Source organism: Neophocaena asiaeorientalis, unplaced genomic scaffold, assembly GCF_003031525.2.
Source record: "Neophocaena asiaeorientalis asiaeorientalis breed wild unplaced genomic scaffold, Neophocaena_asiaeorientalis_V1.1 scaffold30, whole genome shotgun sequence".
Taxonomy (NCBI): domain Eukaryota; kingdom Metazoa; phylum Chordata; class Mammalia; order Artiodactyla; family Phocoenidae; genus Neophocaena; species Neophocaena asiaeorientalis.
In genome coordinates, this window is record NW_020174923.1 from 6,374,102 (window position 1) to 6,387,431 (window position 13,330).

Below are 13,330 nucleotides of genomic sequence, written 5' to 3' on the forward strand. Positions count from 1 at the left end.
GACAGGCCCTGGGGGATTAAAGCCAAGGGCACCAGGGATCCTGGAGCCTCAGAAGCCCCAGGTCGTCTGCCCCGAGGGCCTTCCTTTGTCCTGAAGGCATATCCTGTTCCAGAGTGAGATGGGGCGGAAAGGGAGAGAGCAAACCGTTCTCAGAAAACGGCCCTACATTTCCACTGCCGTCATGGCACAGGGCTGGCTGGGGGCGGAGCTCATTCACTGAGGTGTCCAGGCCTGTTTCCAGATCACCGCCAGTGGGTGGCCAGGCACCGGATACCCCAACCTGGCCCCTGCCTGGGCCCGGAGGGAGGGGTGAGACTTGCCTAATGGGAGAAGTCTCTGGAGGGTGAAGGGGTTCTCCACGGATGGAGACAGATCCCGAATTCACCTGTGTCTCCCTGAGGTCACTTGTATCCTGGTCTCCCCACCCCTTTCCCAGGCTCCTAGAGCTGGCTTTAAACATATGCTAACGAGGGACCCCTCCCAGCAAACTTGTTTCAGCGTTGGTTGCCCAGCTGATGAAAACTAGTCAGAGGTTAGAGTGACTGATCTGTTTCGGGAAGGCCTGACCTGCTGCTCCCCCTTTCAGGGTGGGTCCCCCACTGCCTGGCCCTTACACAGGTCTGCACGTGCTCACGTCCGGTGTGTGCGTGTGCAGGGTCGTCCCTGAGATGCAGGAGGTGGAGTTATTAGGGGAAGGAGACCAAAGGCACAGCAATGCGCTCTTCCTCTCAACATTGAAAAGAATTGAAACAATTCAGTCCTCACATTTTCCAGGCCAGCCAGAGAGGGCCAGGCGCAGGAAGAGATATAGGGTTCTAGAAAAGCAGGGCCTCACCGCCAGCCCAGGCTGCTAAGCAAACAATCCCTCCAGGAGTCCGAAAACTGGTGTGCGAGGGGAGGAGCCAGCGTGGGGTTTATCGCTCCGGCAGCTCCGGGTGATTCAGGGAGTTTGACTTCTGGTTGTCATAGATGGAAGCACGCAAACAAACAGCCCGGGAGGTCCCCTCCCCTCTGCCTGCGCCCTCCCCCACCTTGCTACCCCCAGCCCGAGACCAGCCGCCTCCCCCCACGATTCCCGCCCTCCTCCCGGGCGCTCCGGGCAGAACTAACACGCCCAGCCGCCCGCCCGGCCACCGGCTGATTCCGACCGCGCGCCGCTGGCGATCCCCCAGGCAACTCGGCGTCACGAGAACCAGCACCCCGGAGACCCGGCGCCCGGCCCTGCCTCCGCGTCCCCTGGGCCCCGGCCAGGCGCAACAAGCACTCCCTTCTCGGTGCGCCGCGGCCCCTCCGGGCCTCCGGCGCTTGCCAACTAGGCCCCGCTGCGTAGCCCACCTCTCGCGGAGCCCGCAGCCCTGGGAGAAGGCAGCGGGAAAATCTCTTGTTTACTGGGCCGGGGTGATCCTAGGTTGGATTCGCTTCCCCATTTCTGCAGTTCCCCTTCTGCTGATTCCTGGGACCGGAGAGGAAAGGGGGGCAACCCGCTGACGCACCCCGGGATAGGGAGTGAGGTTGGGGTACGGGGAGGGGGGAACTCGAACTCGTGCAAAAGTCCCCGGGCGGCGGCAGGGGCAGGACTCCGTGGCCAGGCCGATGTGTCACGGAGCGCAGAGACCGCGGGGGCCTGGTTAAACACTGTACCTCGGGGAACTGAACCGTGAAGGCTAATTAGGACAGGTCCGAACAGGGAACGGGGACACGGGGAGGGGAGCGCGCGCTAAGGTGGACCGTGTCACGGGCGATCGCAGGAAACTCAGGCGCCGGGTAGTCGGACCCAGGGCGACTTCTGCCCACGGTCCCGAGTGGTTCTGGGCCCGGCCCACGGCGTTAGGGGCGCGCGCGGTGGCGTTCCCACGCACACTTGGTGAGCCGGGTGCCGGGGAAGGATCGCGCGTGCAAGAGGTGGACGCTCGGTGTGTGGTGTGTCCACGTGTGCAAGCTCGGGGAGGGCAGGGGGCTCAGAAGGCGCGACAAAGACAGACTTTGTATCTGAGTGTGCGCCTCGCTCTAGTCCGGAGCGGCGAACTGTGCCCCGCGTGTGTCTCACGGGAGAGCTAGGACGAAGGTGACAAAGACTAGGTGTCCGTCCCGGAGAGACGCACCAAGGTGGCCCCCGCGCGTGTTTGTGCGCGCGCGCGCTGGGACTTGCGGAGAGGGAGAGCCCGCCCGCGAATTGTGTTGGGCTGCACCCCAAACCGCTTTCCGGAGAGAAAACCGAGTCCCGAAAGTAAGTGCGCGTGAGTGTGCGCGCGCCCGCGTGCGGGGGCGTGGCAGTAAACAGCAGCAACCCACAAGCCGGCTTGGCCAGAAACTCCGATCTCCCTCCCCTGCCGGAAAGTGCGTCTAGTCGGAGCCTGGAGGTGAGTCGGGGATGGGTGGGGGGAGGGCCGGCCGGGCTTTGTTACTGTGTAAGCGGATTGCACGTACCTGGAGCGCCGCGGGCGCCCGATAAGCTCCTCAATGGAGGTGATGTCACGGTGATGCAGGCGCCGGCCCACCCTCGCTGCGAGAAAGGAGCCGAGCGCGGGCAGAGGCCAGCGCGAGGGCGAGAGACGGAGCGCAGCCAGCTCCGAGTCCCGGGGAGAGGCAGGCCCTGCGCCCCGATCCCCCGCCTGAGCCCCGCCACCTCAGACCAGGGTTGGGCCTGGCCCCGCTCTCTGCGCCGAGTCCCTCCCACCCCCGCTCGCGCCCCGCCTGGACTTGGCCCCAGACGCCGCGCCGGAGCTGGGCCGGCGACGCGTCCCAGGTAAGGGCTGCAGCCTGCTCGCTCCGCCCTCCCCTCGGCCGCCGGGAAGAGTGGGGTCGGGCTGGTGGGGAGTGGGCGAGGGTTGAGGCCCAGGGGTGGCGAACCGGGGGGCGGAGGACACCGCTCCTACTTCGCTCGCTCGCAGAAACTTTCCAAAGCGGAGCAGGCTGGGGACTGGGGGTGTGGGAAGCCCGGCGCTGCGGCTCGGAGTTGGCGGCGAGGGAGAACTCCACGATCGGGGTCTCCAAGGACTACCCCCTCCTCCCTCGCAGCCTCTCTGCGTGACTCCGCGGCCAGTAGTGACTGGGGGGCCGGCGTCCTCCCCGCGGCCCGCTACCGTGGATGGGGAGGGCAGGTTTCTGGGACCTGAGGAAATGGGAGAGAGGCTGGCCCCCTGCTCTTTCTGTTCCGCCATCCGGGGGAGCGTGGGTGTGGACCCCGGTCCCGGCGAGAGGTGTAGGGAGGGGAGGGCTCAATCTTCCTGCGGGAAGTTCGGAACTTCGGTCAGTCGTAGGCCCTCTACCTTTGGCGGCGTGGCTTCTAGATCCCTTCCCTTTCCCCGCTCCTCCCTCACGCCCCACGGGGTTTCCTGCGCCCTTCCCAGCCGCGGAGGTGGAGTTGCGCCTCTCCAGCCCCAGACCCACAGTTTTAAACCCAGCAAAACGCAGTCATTGAAAAAACCCCCACGCTCTTGATCCTAAAGCTCAGGGACCCGAATATGTTGAAATAGGGTTTTGTGCTCTTGGAGGTTCCCTGCCTGGGCCTTTATCTGTGGCTGGGGGAGGGCGTGCCGCTGGGGGGTGGGGCGCATTCCGGAGTGGCTTTCCAGAGCAGACCCTTGGGTTGAGGACTCACGTGTTTCAGAATGTTCAGGGAATTGGGAGCCAAATACCCGCCCTCGGTGTGAAGGTCTAAGCCTGGGGTTCCTGGAAGCCCTCTACCCCACCCCCGATCCCACCCCCCAACTTGGGCACTGAAGTAGCCCCGTACAGGTACAGGGATCTCCGATCCCTCTTCTTATTGGTTGGTTTAAACACCAGAGCCCCCTGAACAGAGGAGTAAGACGGCAGGACCTAACCAGGGGCGAAGAGGAAGGAGGAGATGGATGGGAGAAGGGGAGGATGTGGGAAGGCTGCCAGTGGGTCCATCCGTCTCTCTTTATGGGCTGCTGAGTGGCGGCAGACCCGGCAGGAAGGAGGCTCCTCTGTGGCTCTGCTTAGGTGCCTCGGAGAGGGGCCTCTACATGGTCATGGCACACTTGAAGGTACCTGGCTGTGGGTCTATATCTTACTCTGTCCCTTTGAGCCCAGGAGACAGACCAAGGCCGCACTGTGAAGCTCGTGTTGCCCTTTTCAGGATGGTTCTCAGGCTTTCGTGTAGATGGTAGGGGAGTGAGGAAAGGTGAGAAGGCCTGGCTGCCTCATCCTTGCTGGGTGAAGCCCATTCAGGGCTGGCTGGGCCTCTGAGCCACCACTCTGCTGAGGTCTCTCTGCCTCCCCTGGGAGAGGGAGAGAGGGAGGAAGGGGATTCTGGAACTGGAATGGGCTGACTCAGACCTGAGCAGGGGACTGAGTGGCTGAGCCTAGGGAAAGGCCGATTTCAGAGGTGATTAAAAATACTTGTATAACTGATTCCAGGGAGGTGAAGCAAAAGGGCCCCTTTGTCCAGAAAATAATCTGCAGCTCGGCTGGGCTGCAGCCATGGTGTGGGGGGAACTCATGGGACTGAAGGAGGTCCCCCTCCTTGGTCCTACTGAGAACCTTTTGTAAAAAAAAATATTTATTTGGCTGTGCCAGGTCTTAGTTGAGGCATGCGGGATCTTTAGTTGCAGCACGCGGACTCTTAGTTGTGGCACGTGGGATCTAGTTCCCTGACCCTGGATCAACGCGGACTCTTAGTTGTGGCATGTGGGATCTAGTTCCCTGACCCTGGATGGAACCTGGGCCCCCTGCATTGGGAGCTCGGAGTCTTAACCACTAGACCACCAGGGAAGTCTCCCCTACTGAGAACCTTAAAGCAGGAGACGTGACTCTAAAATGAAGAGGCTGGACTGGGATGGGGAGAAATGGGCACCAAGTCCGTTCAGTGAATGCTTTTCAAATGCCTACTATGTTCAGTGCAAGACTAGATGTTGCAGGGGATGCTAAGAAAAACAAGTCTTGTTCACTCCCCTCAGACCTTACAGCCAGGTAGGGGAGACGCCTACGCACACAATCCTAACGGATCGAGGCTCAAAAAGCCTGGAAGTGCAGGCTCTAGGGACCCGCAGGAGGGAGAGTCTCAAGGCAGAGCTGGTCTGTTTCATCCAAGTCCTTTCCCCCTTGGCCGCCATCTTTAAACACAGCATCCCTTGGCTGGCTGAATCTGCATTCCTGGATGTTGAAGGACACTGGGCTGAGCTTTCTTTAAGTCTCCTGCTGGCCTCCAAGGGTCGCTGTCCCAGGCAGTGGACAAGAACCAGGACCAATGGGTCCAATTTTCCCCACTTGAGTTGGTGTCTGCCTGTCTCTCCACTCCCCTACTTTGAAGTTCCCATGTTGGTGGGACCGACAGGCTTGAAGGGTAAGGTCCAGGGCCAACAGCAAAGTGAGAAGGAAATTGGGGTGAGGGCTGTGAAGCTTCTCTGGCCCTGGCCCAAGTTCTTATGAGGTGTTGGATTCTCACAAGGTACAAGCAGGTATGGCTCTAAGAGCAAGATAGACCAAGAAGAGGGATTGACATAGTGGTCGCAGGCTACGGGCTTGGTGCTTTGTAATGACATGGCTGTTATAAGATTTGAACTTGTAGCGTGGACTTAGCATCCTTTTCCCCACACCCAGACAGGCCTTAGACTTTATCTGGGAAAGGATCTCCATTAGGCCTTACCTTTGGCCTTGGTCTTTAGCCGGGGAAGAATGTGTCCTCAACAAATCGATTGCCTGTGCTTTTTTTGCCAGACTTAAATCTTAAAGCACAATGCTGGTTATGCCCTCATCATTTAAAAAACAGCCTTCAGTGGCTCCCCACTGCCTTTATTTATTTTTTAACATCTTTATTGGAATATAATTGCTTTACAATGATGTGTTAGTTTCTGCTTTATAACAAAGTGAATCAGTTATACATATACATACATATGTTCCCATATCTCCTCCCTCTTGCGTCTCCCTCCCTCCCACCCTCCCTACCCACTGCCTTTAGAATCAAGCCCTAAACTCCTTCCCTGTAGTGTCTCTAATCTGTACCCAGCCAGCTGCAACCTCCCTTTACAGACTCAGTTCATACTTGGTGAATTTGATTAGAAACTGAATAAAATGCTGTTGGGAGGTGTTCTTCACTCTGTCTTTTCTGACCCCCTCAGCTGGGAAGAGCTTCCTCCTCTGTGTTCCTGTAGCACTTTTCTCTCCCCAGAGGTAAATTCTTTTGTGTGACACTTACCTTATTCTTCTTTGGGTAGTTTTCTTGTAGACCTACCTTTTGGACTGTGTTTGTTCATCTTTGTATTTTCCACTGTGCGTCTAGGGGAACTACTGGGCCTGGTCCCCCTAGACGCACAGTAAATATTTGCTGATTTGGAATATTTGTCTGTTCTGACCTAGGACCCGGCGGAGGGAGATGGGATGAGCAGCTCTTGAAGATGTGCAGATTGCCCGAGGCTAAGTCTGAGTGACCATTCTCAGGGTTCATACCACATCTCCAACTTCACCCCAAGGTCTAGCTGTTTTGCTGTGAGCCAGAAATACTCATGAGGGGGTTGAGTGCTTAGGATCCCATAGCACGTTATCCATTAATTATCTCCTGGAGTGGTTCAATATTCCTTATCCATTAGCCCTCTCCGATTCCTCTTTTCTCTTCCCAGCCCTTGTAAATAAAGTACAGTTTGTGCTTTATTGATTTACTATTACACAAAGTCCCCTACAAGAACTTATTTAAATCATGATGTAGGGGAAACATGCTTTTGCATTGGAAGTCGAGAGAAACTAGCTGCGTTACAGTACCATTTATTTAAGAAAACAGTAACAAACTCACACAGGAACGTTAATTTATTAAAAGTTAATGGTAGGGCTTCCCTGGTGGCGCAGTGGTTGAGAGTCCGCCTGCCGATGCAGGGGACACGGGTTCGTGCCCCGGTCTGGGAAGATCCCACATGCCACGGAGCCTGCACATCCGGAGCCTGTGCTCCGCAGCGGGAGAGGCCACAGCAGTGAGAGGCCCGCGTATTGCAAAAAAAGAAAAAAAAAAAAAGTTAATGGTAGGTGTTGTTTGGGGAAAAGCAAGCTTAATTGGCAGACGAGGTTGTAGTTGGGAAGGCTGAGAGACCTAAAATGCTTTCAAGGAGCATATGTAGAGGATATCTTACAGGATTTTGAAAGTTGTTGATCTTTATTCTGTCAGTTTCACTTAATTTTGAGTTTTTTTTTTTTTCTTTTTTGCGGTACGCGGGCCCCCCACTGCCGCGGCCTCTCCCGTTGCGGAGCACAGGCTCCGGACGCGCAGGCTCAGCGGCCGTGGCTCACGGGCCCAGCCGCTCCGCGGCACGCGGGATCTTCCCAGACCGTGGCACGAACCCGCGTCCCCTGCATCTGCAGGCGGACTCCCAGCCACTGCGCCACCAGGGAAGCCCAATTTTGAGTTTTATTTCCTCTGACTTAGTAGCAGTGTCCTTCCCTTTCTCAATCATGGAGAGACAGTTCTGTTTGCCTGTTATATATTAACTAACCAGGAATGGTGAAAACATGAAGGGCTTAGCGGTGTGCAAATATACACTCCACCTCCTAAAGGGAAGAAAGAGAGGTGGTGGGGAAGTTGGATCATGCCATTCCCCTCCCAGCCACTAGTGGTCACTATCAGCCCAGGAAAGCTTGGTTGCTGTCTTTCTGGAAAGTTCCTGGGTCCAAGAGGTGAGAGAGGAAGAGGCGGGGTTACACCTAGTTACTTGAACATAATAAGGGGTGATTTAAATGTGGAGTCCCTGCATTTCCTAGAATTTTGGAATTTATGACTTGCTTTTTAGAGCATTTAAATTTTCTGTCCTCCAGGTAAATTTAAAGTCTTTGAGTAGAAAACTCACTGATTTGGTCTTTAATTTCTCTTAACCTGCCACACTCTTTACCTCCACTTCACACAGGGAAAATCCAGCTGGTACTGAAAGCAGGGGTTTGGTTTTCTTTGGTGCCAGTCTACAGCATTTAGTAAGGCTGCTGTCTGGGACCGGTCCAGTGAGTCGTTGCAGTAGTAAGTTACCTTCCTGGTGTGAATAAAAGACATCTTTCTTGCCTTCTAGCTACAGTGCCTCAACATCTTCCATTATAGATTAATTTCTTTGGGTTTTGCTTCGCCCTTGCCTGGTTCTCGCTTTTAAAATGTTAATGCCTCATAGGAAGATTTTTGCATTAAGTCATTAACTCCCTAGCTGGGAAATTGGTTGATTTTTTTTTTTTTTTTTAATATTTATTTATTTACTTGGTTGCTCTGAGTCTTAGTTGCAGCTTGCCAGCTCCTTAGTTGTGGCATGCGAGACCTTAGTTGCAGCTTATATATGGGATCTAGTTTCCTGACCAGGGATTGAACCCAGGCCCCCTGCATTGGGAGCACGGAGTCTTACCCACTGTGCCACCAGGAAAGTCCCAGAAATTCGTTGATTTTATTCTTGAGACTCTAGCAACTGAGCTTCCAAAGAACTTTGGATTCTGAGGAGAAGCGTTGGCACTAAAAGCCGTAAAATGAAGGGCAACTTTTCAGTCATCACTTTCTCTGGTTGCAGTTTGCACCTGTTACAGGTGCTTGTTAAACGCTCGCTGAATGAATGAATGCGTGGCTGATTTGCCGTAGACTTTGGTGTCTGGCCATTTGAACTCTGGAAGTCCCGCGGCAGAGAGGAACTGAGTGCTGAGTGAACTTGCTCACAAACCTCAGCCGCCAGCCCACCTGCAAGAGCTCAGGGAATATCTGGGCCCAGGTTATGATTTGGGGGAGGGCGAGGGGCCTGAAAATTCAGCCCAGTTTCCTCCTTTTCCATGACTGGGAACAGGGATCACACTTGGGTTTCATCTCATTTGCCTCTCTGGTCACTTGGTACAAGGCCCAGGAGTTCTGTGTTAAGAACGATTCTGAAGCCCAGAGGCACAGACAAGATCAGTGTGCCGTGGTTCAGGATGGGGGCAACGGCACCTCGTGTGTCAGAGTCTGCCCAGGAGGACTGATTTTGCCTTTTCTCCCCTCCGTCTCTAGGGACCCAGCTGGGGCCTGGCCTGGGAGCCAGGATGGCCATCCAGAAGGCGGTGCTGATATGCCTGGGACTGCCTCTCTTCCTACTCCCAGGGGCCCAGGCCCAGAACCATGCCCCAGCTGGCTGCAGCCCGGACCTCAACCCCCTCTATTACAACCTGTGTGACCGCTCTGGGGCTTGGGGCATCATCTTGGAGGCAGTGGCGGGGGCGGGCATCGTCACCACTTTTGTCCTCACCATCTTCCTCGTGGCCAGCCTCCCCTTCGTGCAGGACACCAAGAAGCGGAGCCTGCTGGGGACCCAGGTGTTCTTCCTGCTGGGGACCCTGGGCCTCTTCTGCCTCGTCTTTGCCTGCGTGGTGAAGCCTGACTTCTCCACCTGTGCCTCTCGGCGCTTCCTCTTTGGGGTCCTGTTCGCCATCTGCTTCTCCTGCCTAGTGGCCCATGTGTTAGCCCTCAACTTCCTGGTCCGGAAGAACCATGGGCCCCGGGGCTGGGTGGTCTTCATCGTGGCCCTGTTGCTGAGCCTCGTGGAGGTGATCATCAACACGGAGTGGCTGATCATCACGCTGGTGCGGGCAGGTGGCGGTGAGGGTGGCCCTCCGGCCAATGGCAGTGCCAGCTGGGCCACCGCCTCCCCCTGTGCCATCGCCAACGTGGACTTTGTCATGGCGCTGATCTACGTCATGCTGCTGCTGCTCTGCGCCTTTACGGGGGCCTGGCCCGCCCTGTGCGGCCGCTTCAAGCGCTGGCGGAAGCACGGGGTCTTCGTGCTGCTCACCACGGCCACCTCCATCGCCATCTGGGTGGTGTGGATTGTCATGTACACCTACGGCAACCAGCAGCGCAACAGCCCCACGTGGGATGACCCCACGCTGGCCATCACCCTCGCCGCCAATGCCTGGGCCTTCGTGCTCTTCTATGTCATCCCTGAGGTCTCCCAGGTGACCAAGCCCAGCCCGGAGCAGAGCTACCAGGGGGACCTGTACCCCACCCGGGGCGTGGGCTACGAGACCATCCTGAAAGAGCAGAAGGGCCAGAGCATGTTTGTGGAAAACAAGGCGTTTTCCATGGACGAGCCAGCCTCAGGTGGGTCATGGGACATCCTCCCCAGGTGCCCTTTTATTTTATTTTTTTAGTTCTTAAAAATTTTTGGCCACACCATGCAGCCTGTGGGACCTTAGTTCCCCAGCCAGGAATTGAACCTGGGCCGCAGCAGTGAAGGTGCCAAGTCCTAACCACTGGACCACCAGGGAACTCCCCCCAGGTCCCCTTTTATTCCAGGTGGTTTACTGCAGGACAGGGGGCTGGTCTCCTGAGCAAAATGGGAGGTTCCTGAGATTATCCAGAGTTTTCTGCCTTAAAGTCCCTAAATTCCATATTTTAAAAAAAATTCTTTATTTCTTTTTGGCTGCGTTGGGTCTCTGCTGCTGCGCGCGGGCTTTCTCTGGTTCCAGCGAGCGGGGGCTACTCTTCATTGCGGTGCGTGGGCTTCTCACTGCGGTGGCTTCTCTTGTTGCGGAGCACGGGCTCTAGGCACTCAGGCTTCAGTAGTTGCAGCACGTGGGCTCGGTAGTTGCAGCACGCAGGCTCTAGGGCACACAGGCTTTAGTAGTTGTGGCGCGTAGGCTCAGTAGTTGTGGCTCTAGAGTGCGGGCTCAGTAGTTGTGGTGCACAGGCTTAGTTGCTCCGCGGCATGTGGGATCTTCCCGGACCAGGGACTGAACCCATGTCCCCTGCGTTGGCAGGTGGATTCTTAACCACTGCGCCACCAGGGAAGTCCCCTAAATTCCATTTTTTTTAAGGATTTTTTCCCTATACTCGTGCAATTCATGAATATATTTTCATTGTAAAATTTTACACATTACAGGTAAAATTTCCCTCCACTGTCAGTTCTACCCCATTCCCTCCTGTTCTATCCCCAGAACTGATCACTGTTGGCTAATATTTTCCTGCCTCAGTTTCCTCATCTGTAAAATGGGGATAATAATGGTTCCTGTTTCATAGGATTCTTTTGAGGATTCAAATAATGCATCTTCTGGCGCTTGGAAGATACTCTAGAAGTATTAGCTATTAGCTCTGTCAATATTATTATCCTTCCAGAGCTTGTTTTTCCATTATGTACATATCCATAGTCTTAGTTTCCTCTTAAAGTCTTTTCAGTTCAAATTTTTTTCTTTTTCATAAAATCGCGTGTGCCACAGGCTGAGCTAAGCAGCACCCGCTATCCGATAGCCAGCTTGTCCCCAAGCTCCTGCCCCGGCTCTTTGTTAATGGGATGGGGCTCTCCTGAGGTGCTAGGCAGACCCAGAGCCTTGGTGGTTGGAGCCGAGGGCGCCTCGGAGGTGGAAGCAGCAAGAAGGCAAGAGAAGCCCCTGCAGCCTGGGCCGAGCCCCCGTCGGAAAAAGCTTGGGAGGCAGGAGGGGGTGGCCATTCTCCAGGAGACTTGGCCAGACGTGCTCCCAGCTCCCTAAGGAAGGAGCCTCTTTCTGGCATTTGTTCATTGTAAGGACCACTAGCGTTTATTGAGCACACGCTGAGTGCCAGGCATTGAGCCCTTCCGGATGTGCCCTGTGGCACGCGTCTCACGTGCTTTCTTAGCCGGCTGGATACAGCCCCTTCGTCTGCTGTGACCCGGAAAGCCTGGACGCTGACCCCCTACTCTGCTGATCGAGGTGTTGGGGGCTTAAGACTTGACCTGCCTGATTGTTGAGCACTACCTCTGGGACCTCTGCCAGGGGTCAGAGGCAGAGGCAGAGGCAGAGGCAGGGGAGGTTTCAGAATCAGAACTGTTTTTTCTCTATAAGCTGCGATCCCTGTTATCTCCGCCCTGGGGAAAGGAGTGATCCTCACCCTGCCAGGCACTGACCTTTGACCTGCCCAGTGGCGTGGCCCCTGGCATCCGCACAGCCTGGTGCCAAGTGAGGGGGGAAGGTGCAGTTGGTGAGGCTTGGGGACGAATGTTGGGAGGAGCCTCGGCAGCCCCCACCTTTGCTGTCACCTGCTGGCCAGAGACCCTTTGTCCTCAAGGCAAACACTTCTGGGGCTGTAAGGGTTTTTTTTTCCTTTTATTTTATTTTTTCTAAATGGAAAAATCAATTGAGTGAGCCCAGCACTTAGGAAGCCCTATAGAGTTGCGGTCCCTTTAGAGCCGCAGGGCCATCAGCCGGCAGGAGACGGGCATCCGCTGCCCCGGCCCTCACGGCTCAGCCCTCTCCCCGGCCCCCAGAATTGGTCAGCAGCTTTCCTCCGACCCAGCGCCCAGCAGCATAGGACAGATCGGGAAATCAACACCCCGGAAGGCACAGGGAAGTGTTCCCAGAGCTGAAAATAGTTATGGAAACTTGCAAGGGGGCTACAGGACCGGATGTGCCTGCAGTCCCCCCGGTGGAGCTCTGGGTCCTGGGCAAACAGCACCCAGCCCTGCCCCATGCAGACTCTCGGGCAGTGGGGTCTCTGCTTTATTTACCCTGGCGCCTGGCAGCTGGCCTGCAGCAGGAGAGGCCAGAGCTGGAGGCTGGCCATCTTGGAAGGCGGCCAAAGGTCCATGTGCCCCTCTTGGCCTCTGGCCCCAGAGGGCGGAAGGGGATGTGAAGGTTGCTGACGGGATGTTTTTTCGGTGGGAGGGGGTCTCATGCTGCAGGGAAAGCCCCAGGGGAAGGCGAGCATTGTGCTCTCTGTGCATCTAAACAAAGGGATGCTGGGCTCCACGGGGTGGGGTACACCCGCAGCCTCACCCCCAGGGCTGGCCTAGCCCCCTTTTCCCTCTCCCTGCCTCCTGGGGAGCCTTGCCTGCGAGCAGGAAAGGGAGCTTAAAGCCCAGCCCAGAACAGCTGCTATGTTTCCTTGCAGCTAAGAGACCAGTGTCACCGTACAGCGGGTACAACGGGCAGCTGCTGACCAGTGTGTACCAGCCCACTGAGATGACCCGGATGCACCAAGCCCCGGTGAGTGGGGTGCCCGGGGGTGCAGGGTGGGTGGAAGCGGGAGGGAGAAGGCAGGCTCCATCGGGAGCCCAGGACCCCAGCTCCCGAAGCCTTCCTCGCCCCTACTGTCTTGCGCGACACTGTGGCGGGACCTGTCTGCCCTGTGTCATCGGGGTGTCAGACACCCACTGAGGACAGCTGCTCAGAACAGTCTCTCTCTGAGCTGGTGGGAGCTGCCAGCTTTCCCCTAAGCAGCTTAGGGAGGGACAAGGCGGGGCCTCAGCCAGGTAGGTGCCATTCGTGGTGGACAGAGGACCACAGGGCAGGTCTGGGTAGGTATTAGCTGCTCCACCACAGCTGTCCCAAGAGGCTCTCCTGCTCCCTTCCCCCCACCAGCGGGCAGCAGCTCTCGACCTTACACCTCCCCTGGGCTCCGGAAACCAGATGCTCCATT

General features: G+C 56.5%; 1 protein-coding gene and 1 non-coding gene across 10 annotated transcripts in view; one reads left to right on the top strand and one right to left on the bottom strand.

Moving 5' to 3' along the window:
• The first annotated feature begins 1,884 nt into the window (after positions 1 to 1,884).
• Positions 1,885 to 13,330, top strand: part of GPRC5C (G protein-coupled receptor class C group 5 member C) — a 21,444-nt gene continuing 9,998 nt past the window's right edge. For 2 of the 9 annotated variants that reach the window (XM_024760826.1, XM_024760821.1), the window contains exons 1-3: positions 7,389 to 7,623; positions 8,954 to 10,039; positions 12,803 to 12,897. In XM_024760826.1, coding sequence (XP_024616594.1) covers positions 7,536 to 7,623; positions 8,954 to 10,039; positions 12,803 to 12,897 — 1,269 coding nt within the window. In that variant the 5' untranslated portion in view covers positions 7,389 to 7,535. Of the gene's footprint in view, positions 2,361 to 2,449; positions 2,747 to 6,321; positions 6,435 to 7,386; positions 7,624 to 8,953; positions 10,040 to 12,802; positions 12,898 to 13,330 lie in introns of those variants that run through there. The other 7 variants (XM_024760823.1, XM_024760825.1, XM_024760829.1 and 4 more) reach the window with 7 other exon arrangements.
• On the bottom strand, positions 10,135 to 10,206 carry TRNAE-UUC (transfer RNA glutamic acid (anticodon UUC)). The gene has a single exon. It is a non-coding gene; the product is annotated as a tRNA-Glu (tRNA).